The 14,541-nt window shown below is 41.0% G+C and overlaps 3 protein-coding genes across 4 annotated transcripts; 1 reads left to right on the forward strand and 2 right to left on the reverse strand.

Moving 5' to 3' along the window:
• The first annotated feature begins 365 nt into the window (after window positions 1–365).
• Window positions 366–4,509, forward strand: ub2g1 (Ubiquitin-conjugating enzyme E2 G1). Of its 2 annotated transcripts, XM_014133923.3 has the most exons (6): window positions 366–606; window positions 1,145–1,247; window positions 1,346–1,443; window positions 2,684–2,862; window positions 3,097–3,206; window positions 3,387–4,011. In XM_014133923.3, exons 1-5 carry the CDS (start codon window positions 507–509, stop codon window positions 3,181–3,183), a joined length of 567 nt encoding a protein of 188 aa, XP_013989398.1. In that variant the 5' UTR covers window positions 366–506; the 3' UTR covers window positions 3,184–3,206; window positions 3,387–4,011. The 2 variants fall into 2 exon arrangements, with proteins under 2 accessions (XP_013989398.1, NP_001133938.1); NM_001140466.1 differs by having other exon boundaries at window positions 378–606; window positions 1,346–4,509.
• arpc3 (actin related protein 2/3 complex, subunit 3) lies at window positions 4,223–6,927 on the reverse strand. Its single transcript, NM_001142718.2, is given in 7 exon segments — window positions 4,223–4,798; window positions 4,935–5,029; window positions 5,140–5,266; window positions 5,430–5,498; window positions 5,907–5,983; window positions 6,267–6,366; window positions 6,821–6,927. Coding segments are annotated over 7 exon segments (537 nt in total). The 5' UTR covers window positions 6,827–6,927; the 3' UTR covers window positions 4,223–4,735.
• A 152-nt stretch (window positions 6,928–7,079) lies between these two features.
• On the reverse strand, window positions 7,080–9,532 carry LOC106566318 (GPN-loop GTPase 3). The gene is made up of 8 exons (XM_014134232.3): window positions 9,300–9,532; window positions 8,765–8,873; window positions 8,513–8,680; window positions 8,218–8,342; window positions 7,984–8,099; window positions 7,726–7,822; window positions 7,477–7,605; window positions 7,080–7,313 (listed from the first exon to the last, which is right to left on the reverse strand). Exons 1-8 carry the CDS (start codon window positions 9,345–9,347, stop codon window positions 7,248–7,250), a joined length of 858 nt encoding a protein of 285 aa, XP_013989707.1. The 5' UTR covers window positions 9,348–9,532; the 3' UTR covers window positions 7,080–7,247.
• Between the last annotated feature and the right edge of the window lie 5,009 nt (window positions 9,533–14,541).

A 14,541-nucleotide genomic window follows, 5' to 3' on the forward strand; every position in this document is an offset into this window, starting at 1 on the left:
ACTAGTCAAACAAATCAGAAATCTAAGAAGCTTGACATTGTTGTGAAAGCGGCAAGTCGATTTCTGGGTCTTTACAGCCGAAATGTTACACAGACTACTGAATGAAGAGGTTCCTGTGCTGTGTATAGATCTGAATAGGCATTTAAATCCTACTGAAGGAGTACAGTGTTTTGTTTGACATGCAGCGTGCATTTGCTTTGTGTTTTTTTGTTTTTGGTAATTAGTATGAATTTGTTCATCCAAAACATATTTCGTTTTTGGGGTATTTTTACTACCTCGTAGAATAGGTGGCGGCAATACATCTAATGAGTGTAGTCTGCCAATAAACCTCGAAGAAGAATACGAGCAAGGCGCATGCGGTGTTTGTTTGGGGCTTTTGCTAGCCTAGCCGTGTAGCAAGCTGTGCATCCCTGTGTGAAACGATCAACCAAATAGGCCTTATTCTAACATCGGAAGCAGGCTACTGTAGTTAGGTGTCTCTCTAATTCCTTGTTGTGTTATATTTTATGTTAGAGGCAGGTCAGGTCGTTGTCTATATAGTTAGCTCAACTAATCCACATAAAATGACTGATCAATCATCACTGCTGCTTCGAAAACAACTGGCAGGTAAAATAGCTCGCTACACAACCGTTAGCTAACTTAACGTTAAACTACCACGCTTTTTACCGTTACCTTTCTACCTAACGTTAGTGGCTAATGACTTGTAATCGAATTGTGTTGGTTTTGCTTGTATTGAATATGTCAACTTAGTTAGCTATTTATGGCTAGTAGCTACGCAATGCAAATCCACAGCTGATAAATGTTTAGCTAGCTAACGCGTGACATACCACTTCTTTGCTTGTAGCTAGCCTGCAAGCTGGCTAGTTAACTAGCGAAACACAACATTGATGGTAACGTTAACACGTTAGTAGCTATTTCGCTAAGGCTTGTCGAGTAGTGTACCAGTTAGGTCACTTCAAAGCCAGCTGTCTCAAACTAAATACATTTCCATTGTAACTGGTCCGCGTTAGCTAACTGAGTTAGTTGAATTCCAGTAGGATGTTTGAGAAAAGCTTGACAACACACATGGCTAACGTTACAAGTAAAGCACATTTTCAAGGTTGGGGTATTGGGTAACGTCAGCGTGTTTGTTTACCCTTTTTAGAGCTCAACAAGAACCCTGTGGAGGGATTTTCTGCCGGTCTCATAGACGATGATGACATCCATCAGTGGGAGGTGGTCGTTATTGGCCCTCAAGATACATTATTGTGAGTATGTTTTACTAACTTGGTGTGTTTGGAAGTCATTTGCCTACTTAGCTACCGTCCATCTGATTTGAAAAAAAAATCTCATCTTCTCTTTACAGTGAGGGTGGTTTCTTTAAAGCCTACCTGACCTTTCCCCATGACTACCCTCATAGGCCCCCGAAGATGAAGTTCATCACAGAAATATGGCATCCCAATGGTAATTGGTTTCATGTGGTATTCTTACTTACTTAGGCCTTTGTATTCCTTGTGGAACATAGGCCATCGTGGAACGCTTCCAACCCTTTCTGTGCGTGCCCCTCTTTCACCCCAGCTGCCAAACTAACCCAGATTTAGATGCTAGATTGTGGAGACATAATTTATAGATCGGCAGGTAAGGGTGCTCTTGAGCGGCTAGGTGTTCTTTACTCTTCGGCCATCAGATTTTCCACCAATAGACACATCACTGCACTCTGTACTCATCTGTAAACTGGCCCTCTCTGTATACCAGTGCAAGACCCACTGGTTGATGCTTATTTATTAAAAACCCTCTTGGGCCTCACTCCCCCTGTCTAAGATACCTACAGCAACCCTCATCTTCCACAGACAGCACCCATTCTGACAGTCACATTCTGTTAAAGGCCCACATCCCTGGATCGCTCCTCTTTTCAGTTCCCTACAAAAAAAACACTCAAACTGGACAGTTTTATCTCTATCTCTACACTCTGACACTTGTGGCTGCGTCTTGTTTTTTGTCTCTACAATTTTGTGCTGTTGTCTGTGCCTAACAATGTTTGTGTTGCCGTGTTGTCTTAGGTCTCTCTTTATGTTGTGGTGTCTCTTGTCCTGATGTGTGTTTTGTCCTACATTTAAATTGTTTATCCCAGCCCGTCCCCATAGGCCTCTTGCTAGGCTGTCATTGTGAATAATAGTTTGTTCTTTGACTTGCCTGGTTAAATGAAGGTTAAAAATAAAATGTGCCATCCTCTCTAGGCCTAGCGATGTCAGACCATCTGCTATGTGCTTGGTCTCTAGGTGGTTTTAGGTCTTCCTCTTTAGCGGTTGCCTTGTGGGTTCCATGTTAGGGCCTGTTTTGTGATTGATTTGTTTCTTCTTAGTGTGTGTCCTATCCAGCACCACTTCCTCCTTTTTTAAGTTGTGCTTCTATTGGGACCTGTTTTTTAATTTCCCACAGCTTGATGTTGCTGATGCAGTCTGGCCAGTGGACTCCCAGAAGTCGTCGAAGACAGTGGTTAATGAATGACTTTAGTTTGTTCAGCGTGTTCGTAGTAGTTATCCATGTTTCAGATCCGTACAGAAGAATGTATTTGACATTTTGAGTTTGTCTTCAGTTTTATTTCAAGTCAGTTTTGTTTCATGTGCTATACATCTAGCTAAAGATCTGTGTTTGTCAGCTGGTCAGCACAGGTTATGATTCCTGTCCTCCCCCTCTCTCTCAGTGGCAAAGAATGGTGACGTGTGCATCTCCATTCTGCACGAGCCCGGAGAGGACAAGTTTGGCTATGAGAAGCCTGAGGAGCGCTGGCTGCCCATCCACACTGTAGAGACCATCATGATCAGTGTCATCTCCATGCTGGCTGACCCGAACGGCGACTCACCCGCCAACGTGGACGCAGCCGTTAAGTCCCATAAATTCAGACATACATCCTCAGACGGGGGAAATATGCATTCCATTCAGTTAGAAAAAGCTGAAATTATGGTGCTAGTTTGTTTTTAATGGTCTCAATGTGAAATTTCACTGCTCATGATTAGTCTTGAAATTTGGTAGTAGTGAGGGATACTCCACCATTTAGTTGATTGTAGTGATTGTTAAACCCAGGGTTTTGATGTACAATTGTATTGTGCCCTGCAGAAGGAATGGAGAGAGGATCCTTGCGGCGAGTTCAAGAGGAAGGTGGCTCGCTGTGTACGAAAGAGTCAGGAGATGGCGTTTGACTAGGCCGCCTCCTCTACACAAACCCAGTGAGTCCCTTTCTGGATCCACACAGCTATAATCTCACTCATGTTGCAGAAAGTGAGACTCATTCAGTGCCTTGGTTGGTCACTAAATAATCTTCCATTTGGTTTCCTAGTCAGTCTTGATGCTCCTTTGATTGTCTGTTATATTTTATGTCTGCAAGCTAACGGTTCTTTCTTTTTTAGCTATTTTTACCTTGGCGAATACATCATGTCACTCTTCAATAAAGACTTTTGCACCAGTGTTCTGCTCTTAGGAAGATGTGGAATAAAAAGCCAGCCCTTTTCTTTAGATGTGTAAATAGGGTCAGGGTCAAGTAAATGTCTGGAGATAAACATCCCCCTCATGGTTATCGTCCAGTTTTCTCACCTTATACTTATTTATTTAGATGATAATGACAATTCAAGATGTGTGGTTTTTGTTTTGATGAGCTTGTTCTTTATTTTCAACCTGCCACTGAGCCATCTATTTTAGACTTGTCTCTTATGCAATTTTCGAGTTCAGAGCATTTGAAGAGATTGTTACCAACAGGCTTTCCTTGCCCGTTCTATACCTCTGGAAGCCCATCCCCTCAAGTGTTCTGCAAAGTCCTTTCACAGGGGTCAATACACTCTGCTGCCTTAAGTTGTTTCCCTGTAAGCAAAGGAAACTGTCTCCAGTGATGTCAACATACATTTCTGTGTTTGATCAATATATTTTTGGGGATAAACCAAAAACATTAGCATGAGAACAGAGAATATTTTTTTGTAATAAAGATCATCTCTAAAATGTAATTTTTTTGTGTATGTAAATATATTCTGTATCAAATTAGTTGTTGTTTGTGTACTTGATTCTCCTTGCTGTTATAGCTTAGAATTTTTTTTAAGGACATGTCATTTTGCCCTTTGTCTATTCTTGTGAGTGAATCAATTTAGCTTTGGTCATGTTAACATGTACACAGAAAAGTAATCTTATTTTAGATTTGGCTCAGCCTTTTTGTTTGAAAGGTGTTTTGTGTGATGAATGAAGTGATGCCACTTTTGGTTGAAAGTTTACTCAAGTATTGACATTTTATCCTGTGCAAGTGGATTAGACTGGCCATCCGCAACAATTTCGAACCCAAGAGGTGCTTTTGCGTTTTACGCAAGTGTAATGCAAAATATCTGATAATGGAAGTGGTGATGGATTGTTAGAACAAGAAATAAAACTTGTAGCTCAATAGTTCTATTCACCTGTGTGATGTGAAGGCTAACATGAGTTGTGAAATTGTAGGCATTTACACCCACAGTTAATGTCTAAAACTTGAGCCCAATAAAGTTTTGAAAATGATCATCTTCATGTTGATTTACACAACGCTGTTCTTACATTTTGTCAAAGATCGACAGGTACACGTCTAACTTTAACGCATTAAGCACCAGCTTAACATGATCAATGAAACAATAGCACGTCCATTTCTTATTCAGTATAAAATCATCTTAGCCACACGAAAGTGGAGGCCCAAAAAATCCATCTGCCTTGCATTAGTTTAGAATAACCTCCAGCGGTCCTGAGTTGTCTACTGTCCAGGAGCTGAAAGGCTTTTGTTCATGAACTGTTTCTTGACAAAGCACATCCACCACTGAAAAAGAAGAGGTCACAGTCCAGGTTAGTCCATTAAAAGCAGTTCAATTAAGTAATCGGCAATTTCACTTTTATCAATGTTAGTACACTTGGGATTTAGTGTGACAGATAGGGAGGTCAAATATTAGTCTCACCTTGCTGGGTTTGTCTGACTGGGGGTCAAACACACGGTCACACAGCCTCAGCCCCGTCTCCTGGCGGATCTGCTGCAGGTACGCCCTCATGGTCTCTGATCAGGGACAACCAGAGACCAAATCAGATCAATTAAAAATAAATGATTAACGTACTACTGGCATTCCCACATCTCATCCTGCAAGGACTTGTGCTAACGCTCCTTACCCTCTTCCTGCTTGTTGCTAGGCTTTGCGTACATGGCGTTGAGAGGGAAGCCAGGTTCTCCAGGGATGGGGAAGTTAGTGATGCCCAGAGTGTACATTTCCTTCTCTCCCTGACCCCTGGAGCTGCACTGCAAACACAAAGAATTTGGGAGGGGAGTTCACAATACAAATGTCTTTCTTTGCATTATTCTGAGGACCTAACATTCTATAACTTAGGGAGGGGTTATTTGGATTCATTAGCCATTTAGTTTATTAGAAAATCATGTTGGCAATCAAATCAGATTCAGTTACCTTCTGTAGCTTCTTCAGACATTCAGAAATGTAAAGGGTGACGTAGATCAGTGTCCTGTCTGCCTCGTTCTGGGAAGGGGGACAGGTTGTTAACTCCAGGAATACACCAAGCCTTTTGTATTCTCATTACTACTGACTTTAGTCTATCTGTTATCTGATAACAATATGATGTATGTATGGTGTATGCGAGCAGAGCCTAGTTTCAGTCACCATCCAACTTATGGGCAGCATTGGTTAGAATGCTAACAGTGCTATGAGAAGATTGTATTGCCGATATTGTATTGGCAATATTCAGAGGCAGGCTGGGGCATGTTGGAAAACTAGGGCCAAAGCACTGTAGCAAGAGGCCTAAAGGGTAGGTACTGTAAAAAAAAAAGTAACTTCATTAAAACATAGACAGTAGTCCTTACACGTCAGGTGACTACTTTTACAGTCACCATTTTACTCAGACAATAAAATAATTCAGTTTTCCCTTACCTTGATTTCATAATTCTTAAAGAAGACATTGGCTTTGAAATAGTAGATGGCCTCATCAATGATGTCAGAATCTTTGGCTGAAATAACAAGAGTATTGAGTATACAGGAAGTTAGGGAATGATGGACAAATTCTTCAAAATAAAGAGAATGAACACGCGACTGACTCATGACACCAAATAAGGAAGAAACATGCAACCACATTCAGAAGCGAATGAAAAAAATGTGCAGTTTGAAAGAGTATGGATAGCCTAATTATAAATCACAGAAAACTTTTTCGTATCACATGAACTTTGTCCATTATTGTAGGCTATTTTCTAAACACCATGTGTGAATGGTACGAGTTTGCAAGCTGAAACGTACTCTCTTTTGCTGCAGGGCCCTTGAACTGGGTTTTTAGTGGCAGCATAGCCATGTTCCCCACCATCTTGGTGTCCCCATCCATCAAGCCAGAGTGGTACGCCTGTAAAACAAATTGAAAAAGTTGATGTTTGTATAGTATAATGGCCCTTTCGTGAGATTAAGAATGTGTTCTTAACTGTCTTGCCTCGTTAAATAAAAAATAAATAAACAAGATGAGAAGCCTGATAGCTGTCAATAATACTAGTAGTTACGAGATTAGCTAGCCAATTTAGAAGCTAGCCATATTAGCTGCACGCGCTAACATGTTAATTTGCTAGTTTTCATTTAAATTGGCAACTAGTCTGTCTCACTATCATGCAATATTGTACATCAAATTACGTAGCCAATTTCTTCTGGGGAGGCAAAGGCATCACCAATAGCTAGCAATTCTACTGTCTGTACGTCATTAGGGTGGATACATGCACAATTATCATACAAATAATCACATTTCAGTATTGCTACACACTTGATAAAGGTTGTTCATTTAAGAGGTGTTCATATTGTAATTTACTTACCGGCATTTTGAGAAATAAACGTCAATCTTTTAACCCAGCAAAATAAAAATATATCGTTTTCCAGAACACTGCTTCCGCCTGTCCCACCCAACAGAATTACAGGAAGTGGCCAGATGAGGTGTGTAGAATATTTGAATGGCCACAGGGTGGTGCCAATTTAACATTTTCATAGCAATACTTGTGTGAAAACTTTGTTTTACAATAGTTTTTATTCGAAAAATATCATCCAAATATTCAACGGGGGGGGGGGGGGGGGTGCAATATCAGGGTCACAATACACAATCTTAAAATGATAAATAACATTTTGAAAACATAAAAACAGACATAAGTCTAGAAATAAATAATTAGGTGGCATGATACTGCAATTAACATTTCCCTCTGACCATCAAATGTTCTGCTTTTCTTTCTGGGCCTCTTATGGCACCTCTCAGTCCTCTACTTTGTCCTGAAATAAATCATCATAATTTGTGTTGTCAGGCTCCTCCTCAGGCTCCTAAGGACAGAAAAACAAGTAAAGTGAGTGAAAGGTCTTAAGTAGTTGGAGAGCACTTAGTACTACTATACTTAGAAATGTAGTACATTACTTCCCAAAGCAGAATTATAGTTAACCACTACACTTACATTTCAGTCCACATAGTGGATTTTTATGTATTTACCTTTGGCTCCTTGAACTCCAAGTCTTCTCCATATTGTATGGAAAAGTCAATGTGCTGAAGCACTATGTTGATGCCTTCCTCATCTGTGCGGTCAAATGGCAGGAATCTCACCATGCTGTAGTCATCAATCTGGAAAAACAAACAAACATACATATTTTTTAATGAATTCCAAATTCAGAAATCATTCAAATCATTAACACCATTGCTGCCTTTTCTCTGAGCATGGCTGTGTACACAGCAGGAACTTACCAAGCCACAGATGGCTTTGGTCAGTTTCTTGAACTTCTTGCTCCTAATGGTGACAGAGTTGTCCTCCATCATTGAGTACATGTCTGGGTCCAGGTATCTGCATGGAGAGTGAGATCTGTCAGTGTCAGCCAATACAGGTCCGCTAAGCATGTGCATAGGATGCATTCAGAGCCAGACACACACAAAATCAGATAAACAAAGACCACAGTGACAGATAAACACATTAAAAAGGAGGAATTCCTTCATTCTGGCACCTACTTTTCAATTTCCTTTTTGGCCTTGGGACTCAGCAGGTCCATTTTAGTCATTATGTTGACTGTTGGAATCTCCAGAGACACCATGGCACTCAAAGCAGCCATGATACCAGAGATGAACTGGGATGAGAGAAAATTGTTTAGCAATTAACTTCAAATACTACTGTCAGAGCATATTATTGACAGAGTAAAAGGCAGCATGATCAGGAATAAGGTGTGTTAATAGTGGCCATATTACCTTGAAGGTCTCCACCATGAACTGCGAGTCTACCAGGAAGACGCCACAAACACGGAATTCCCATTGCTGGAGCTGCTCTACGAGCTGCCTCATCACAGGGAGGTGTGTGTAGAGCTCTATTTGACCTGCAGACATCACCAACCCGTCATAATTTTAGTCAATCCCACTCTCACCACAACATCTGCACAAACTTCTCAACAACTATCATCATCATCATGTTCAACATCAAAATCAGATCCATCATCATTTACATCAAAGTCATGTTCCTTGCCCCTCTCTATGAATAGCACTTTACCAGGACAATCAAACAGTATGTAGTCGTCCTCCACGTGGCCCAGGCTCTCCTCCAGCCAGTCAAAGTTGTTGGCAAAGTACTCCATGCAGAACACCAGCCCTCCATTTGGGCCGAACCTCAGTGACTCATCCTCCATCACGTCATCCACCATAATCAGCTCCCGGATATCTGAGGGTAGAAAAACAGCCAGTCAGCGCCACTCACTGTCATAGAAACAGGACTATCACAGAACTCCTCAGAGACGTGTTTTACCTGCCATGACCGGGTAATCAAAGTGTTCAGCGGCTGGGTCTAGGTTGACCACCTGTACAGAGCGGTTTATGGCTTCTGCATGCTGGATCAGTGTAGAGCAGTAGGTACTCTACAGAGAGGAGGGGAGATATATAAACCACAGCTGACTGAAATACTAGTGGCAAAAACATACGTGATGATATAACTTTTAATAGGATAAATCAAGCAACATCTACAGTACAAGCACATTAGAAGTGCTGGAACTGCATTTCTGACACTGACAAGTCATGGTCAATGGCAGTGCATGTAGCTCAGACCTTGGATGTTGCAGCTAAACCTGCAAGCGCTAACTATAACTATTTTAATATGTGAATTGGCTTTAATTGTAAAACATAGCCTAGCCCTGCTCATTTAGCTACATTTTGGAATGACATGGAACAAACAGCAAACACTTAACGTTAGCTAGCTACTAGCTACCCACTGAAGCTAACAGTAACGTTTCAAAGTGTTGTGGGTCGCTAACAACATTAGCTAGCTAGCTAGCTAGTCAACTTACCTTTCCACTTCCCGCGGGGCCCATCACGAGTTGAGCATAACGAGGCATTTATACTATCCTATCCCAAGGACTGAAACTACACAAAACAATTTGAGTCGCTTAATTATTAAAGAGTAATGTTGCTAAACCATGTCGGCGGCTACATTCACAGCTAACATGCATGCAGGCAGAAGACATTCGCTAACTACGGGTATTGTGTGAAGACCAAAAGTTACCGTTCGAACCAGGGTGAGCTGTAGATTTTCACGCATGCGTACAAATAATCTTACCTACACGCCAATGTCAAGAATCGACAGCAACTTGGATTTTGTCAGTCATTAATATTATTGCTACTTCTGATTTTGAATGAAAAAACTGGTGATATTTGCTGAAAATGCCAAGACTATGTCAGAGTGCATCGGATGAAACACGATGATGGTATCTTGATTTATTTATTTATTTATTTATCCTGCTTTATCTCACGTCACCCCGCTCCTCCGCTCTCTCCACTGGCTTCCAGTTGAAGCTCGCATCCGCTACAAGACCATGGTGATTGCCTACGGAGCTGTGAAGGGAACGGCACCTCCATACCTTCAGGCTCTGATCAGGCCCTACACCCAAACAAGGGCACTGCGTTCATCCACCACTGGCCTGCTGGCCCCCCTACCTCTGAGGAAGCACAGTTCCCGCTCAGCCCAGTCAAAACTGTTCGCTGCTCTGGCACCCCAATGGTGGAACAAGCTCCCTCACGACGCCAGGACAGCGGAGTCAATCACCACCTTCCGGAGACACCTGAAACCCCACCTCTTCAAGGAATACCTAGGATAGGATAAAGTAATCCTTCTAACCCCCTTAAAAGATTTAGATGCACTATTGTAAAGTGGTTGTTCCACTGGATATCATAAGGTGAATGCACCATTTTGTAAGTCGCTCTGGATAAGAGCGTCTGCTAAATGACTTAAATGTAATGTAATATGTAATGTTGACAAAAAGGTATGGCTGGCTCAGCGCAATGGTCTTGATGTCATTCTTAAATATTATCTGCTTTGAAACCCATATAGGACAAATTACATTGCACGTTTCTAATCATGTGTCTATGTCCCTTATTGAAATAGTACAATTAATTATTTTAAATGTTATATCTCCCTCACAAACCTTAAGCACCAGCTGTCAGAGCAGCTCACAGATCACTGCACCTGTACATAGCCCATCTATAATTTACCCCAAACAACAACCCCTTCCCCTACTGTATTTATTTATTTTGCTCCTTTGCACCCCATTATTTATATTTCTACTTTGCACATTCTTCCACTACAAATCTACCATTCCAGTGTTTTACTTGCTATATTGTATTTACTTTGCCACCATGGCCTTTTTTGCCTTTACCTCCCTTATCTCACCTCATTTGCTCACATTGTATATAGACTTATTTTTCTACTGTATTATTGACTGTAAGTTTGTTTTACTCCATGTGTAACTCTGTGTTGTTGTATGTGTCGAACTGCTTTGCTTTATCTTGGCTAGGTCGCAATTGTAAATGAGAACTTGTTCCCAACTTGCCTACCTGGTTAAATAAAGGTGAAATAAAAAAAATACATAAAAAATGTTATAGATTACATTCGTTTATAGCATTCAATTAAATGTAACATTGGCATAAAGTAATGGAATAGGTCAATTCACTTCGTCAATAAATCCATTCAATTGGTCAATTCAAGGACTTTAACCAGACAATTAAAATACCTATTTTCTATTGTAGAATTTCATCATTCAAAGAGAGGTAACTTTAGGAAAAACAACATGTTTTCAATATCATGATATGTGTAGATTGCAATCTGAGACGAGTTTTTCTAACGGGGACTGAGTGGCAGCGCGTTAATTTGCGGGAAAACTGAGATTACAAAGTAACCAATAAGCACAAGAATTATGTGGAAACAGCAAGTATATTAGTGAGGAACATCTTTATCAAAATATTTCAAATATCAAAATGAAGAATGTTGCATATTGGCAGGCAGTGTGTTCAGTGGTGGAAACATAAGTAACAGCCGCTCTTCTTGCTAGGGCCACTCCTCTTGGTCAACATCAAGCTCCAAGGCAACCAGACCCTTCGTCTCAGTAGGAAAGCAAAACTATATTGATATTAATGGATAACGTTGTAGTGTTTTCCTAAAGCCTTAGGAAGCATCACATCACTGGGGGCTCAAGCTGTCATAGTCCATGTGGGGTCAGACACCATCACTGGTACATGTCTGTGAAAGATTCAACAGGCTACTGGCATGTCACACTTGGCTAAAAGACTACTGTAGCTATGTTGGCATAACTTTCATAGGTAACTTTGACACCTTTTGGAAACAGAAGATGCTCTACAGCAGGTATTCCCAAACTGGGCTACGCGCAATGCCGTCGGGGGTACGCCAAATAAAAATGTGATTAATTTCTATTTTCCAAAGGAGCTATACATTTGGGTGTGTTTTTTTCTAACCTGAGTAGCCTCGTTTCACTGCTCAAAATAAAATTAAACCACCTAGTGTTCAGCGAAATAACAACACAATGTCAAATGCAGGTAGCCTAGTCAAATAATTAACATCCAATCACATTAACCGTTACTCTCTCGCGGGAATTCCACTAATGGTCCGTATGTAGCCAAACGTAGCTGCTGCTCATTCGGTTAAATGGACACATTCCAGCTCTACTGGTAGTACTGCTACTACCAGCAGTACTACACCTGCACCTGTCGACGACACAATTTGATCTGCATCCACGAGGACATCCAATGCTAGCACCAGTAATTCAACATTTGTTGTTAGCCCAGCTAGCATGGACACTGACAGTTGTGAATCTGATGCAGCTGAAGGAAAGCACCGAACAACGGACAGGGACGTTGGACCATCGAAGAGTTGCAAAAACTACGATTTGGGGTTGACTTATATTGGGAGTAGTGCCTTTCCTCAGCCACAGTGTGTTATATGTGCAAAAGTACTATCTCACAACTCGATGAAACCTTCACTCTTGCGCAGACATTTAGAAATAAAACATGCCAATTTGATAAAAAATAAGCCACAGGAGTTTTTGGAGCGAGAATTAAGACGACTTTTCAGATGTAAGACATGTATAAAAGCAACAAATACCATTAATAAGGGCTAGAAGCGTCTTATATGGTGAGCTACCGAGTGGCTAGGACAGGCAAGCCCCGTGCTATTGTGGAGGACTTCATTCTTCCTGCTGCCACGGAAATGGCTGGGAGAATGCTGGGGGGAAAGGCCAAAAAAACTATACAGACAATATCTTTATCAAACAACACTGTTTCACGACGCATCAGTGACATGGCAGGAGATGTTTTGAAACAATTACTGCTTCGCATACAAGCCAGTCAATTCTATGCATTACAGATGGATTGAGTCAACAGACGTGGCGGGCCTGGCACAGCTCCTGGTATATGTCTGTTACGTTTATGGGGGGTCAATTATGGAAGACATCCTCTTCTGGAAACCACTGGAAACCAGGACAACATGAGAAGATATTTTTAAAGTACTGGACAGCATAGTCACTTCACCCCTACCTACACGTTCAAATTACCTCAACTAACCTCAACCCTCACACACTGACTCTGTACCAGTACCCCCTGTATATAGCCTCGTTATTGTTATGTTATTGTGTTACTTTTGTATTTATTTTATTTTTACTTTAGTTCATTTGGTAAATATTTCCTTAACTCTTTTTGAACTGCACTGTTGGTTAAGGGCTTGTAAGTAAGCATTTCACAGTAAGGTCTACACTTGTTGTATTCGGCGCATGTGACAAATTAAGTTTGATTTGGATTTGATTTATACACACATGTACACATGGATTTTGTGTTGTAGACATGTGGTAGTACAGTAGTGGCCCAAGGGCACACACTTCATGTGGTGTGAAATCTGTTGTGAAATGTATTGTAATGTTTTTAAAATTGTATAACTTCCTTAAGAGAAGTTTATGGGGATCCATAATAAATACAAATACTTTACCTGTAGAAGGCCTTTGAAACTGATTTTCAGTAGCAGGCCCAGTCCACCCAACACACAGGACTGACCTAAAACTACAGAACCTGTTGCCTCCAGTTTTCTATCTTCAGTCTCATTAAACAAGCCCCCTCCAGATAATCTCACACACTCTAGCGTTCTCCCCAGTCCGGAGCTCAGCTTAAATGGGTCCGTAGTGATTCAAAGGTGGGCGTAGCATCATCTTGGGTTGTCTGGTGTGAGGTTTGTTCAGTGTTGGTGGTGGTCGTGGTATGTTCAGTTTTCAGGTGTCGTTCGTAGAGAATATTCAGAACAGTGTAAGTATCGGTCTGAAGCTTAGAGGTGGCAGCCCACTCCTTAGGGATCATGGGGGGGAACAAGGTGTCCTGAAGCACTTCGCCATTTGGGAGTCCATCAAGGATTCCAGGGTGTAAAGCAACCATGTAAAGAGACACCAACAAAACAACAATAGTACACTACAAAACCATCGCAAATACAATAACTAAACTCAGAGAAAATGAACCACTCTCTAGAAAGAAAGATGAGTTATGGTGTTCAGAATGTTTGATTGGATTGTTGGAATTAAGTTGCCATGGTAGTGCCATACAGTCACTTATATCACCGAAGGCTGCTAACAAGACATGTCCAGTCTCATTTATGACATTACTACTATGTGGTCAAGTTGATGGTTGATCATTTCTCCATTCACTGTACGCAAGTATCATCTCTATGGTGAGTTTAGAACAAAGTATGACAGGACCGAATGGAGGACTCCATATCCATTATCTGCCAAGTATCAAGTTATGCGCAAAGATGCTTAAATGTCCTTCAAATGTAATGTTAGAAATGTGGGAAAAATTGCTTCTTGACTCAGAGGTTGTCAGCATTGTAACACTGATTAAGTCATGGCTGGCGCAGTGTCTGGGAGCCCCGTCAACCTTTCTATTTCATTTTTTTTTATTTCTTCTACAGTACACACCAGTTATAAGACTATTTCAGGAGTAGAAGTAAAGGTGTTGTTTTTGTTAGCTACCAAATGTGCTATTATTTTGCTGATCCACTCTCCTTAATTCTCCACTGTAAAACAACCTGTCTCTATATAGACCCATTGATCCATAATAACATATACACACACGATGAGAGGAAAGTTGAAAAAAAGACATGGGGAATATAATTCGGCTAAACTGTATTTGGCTATTAGTCAAATTAAAATGTGTTTTCATTTTTTCTTGGTGCAGCGTTGGTCAGTGTTAACCTTGATCAAGCCT

Source organism: Salmo salar, chromosome 01, assembly GCF_965601325.2.
Source record: "Salmo salar chromosome 01, fSalSal1, whole genome shotgun sequence".
NCBI classification, from domain to species: domain Eukaryota; kingdom Metazoa; phylum Chordata; class Actinopteri; order Salmoniformes; family Salmonidae; genus Salmo; species Salmo salar.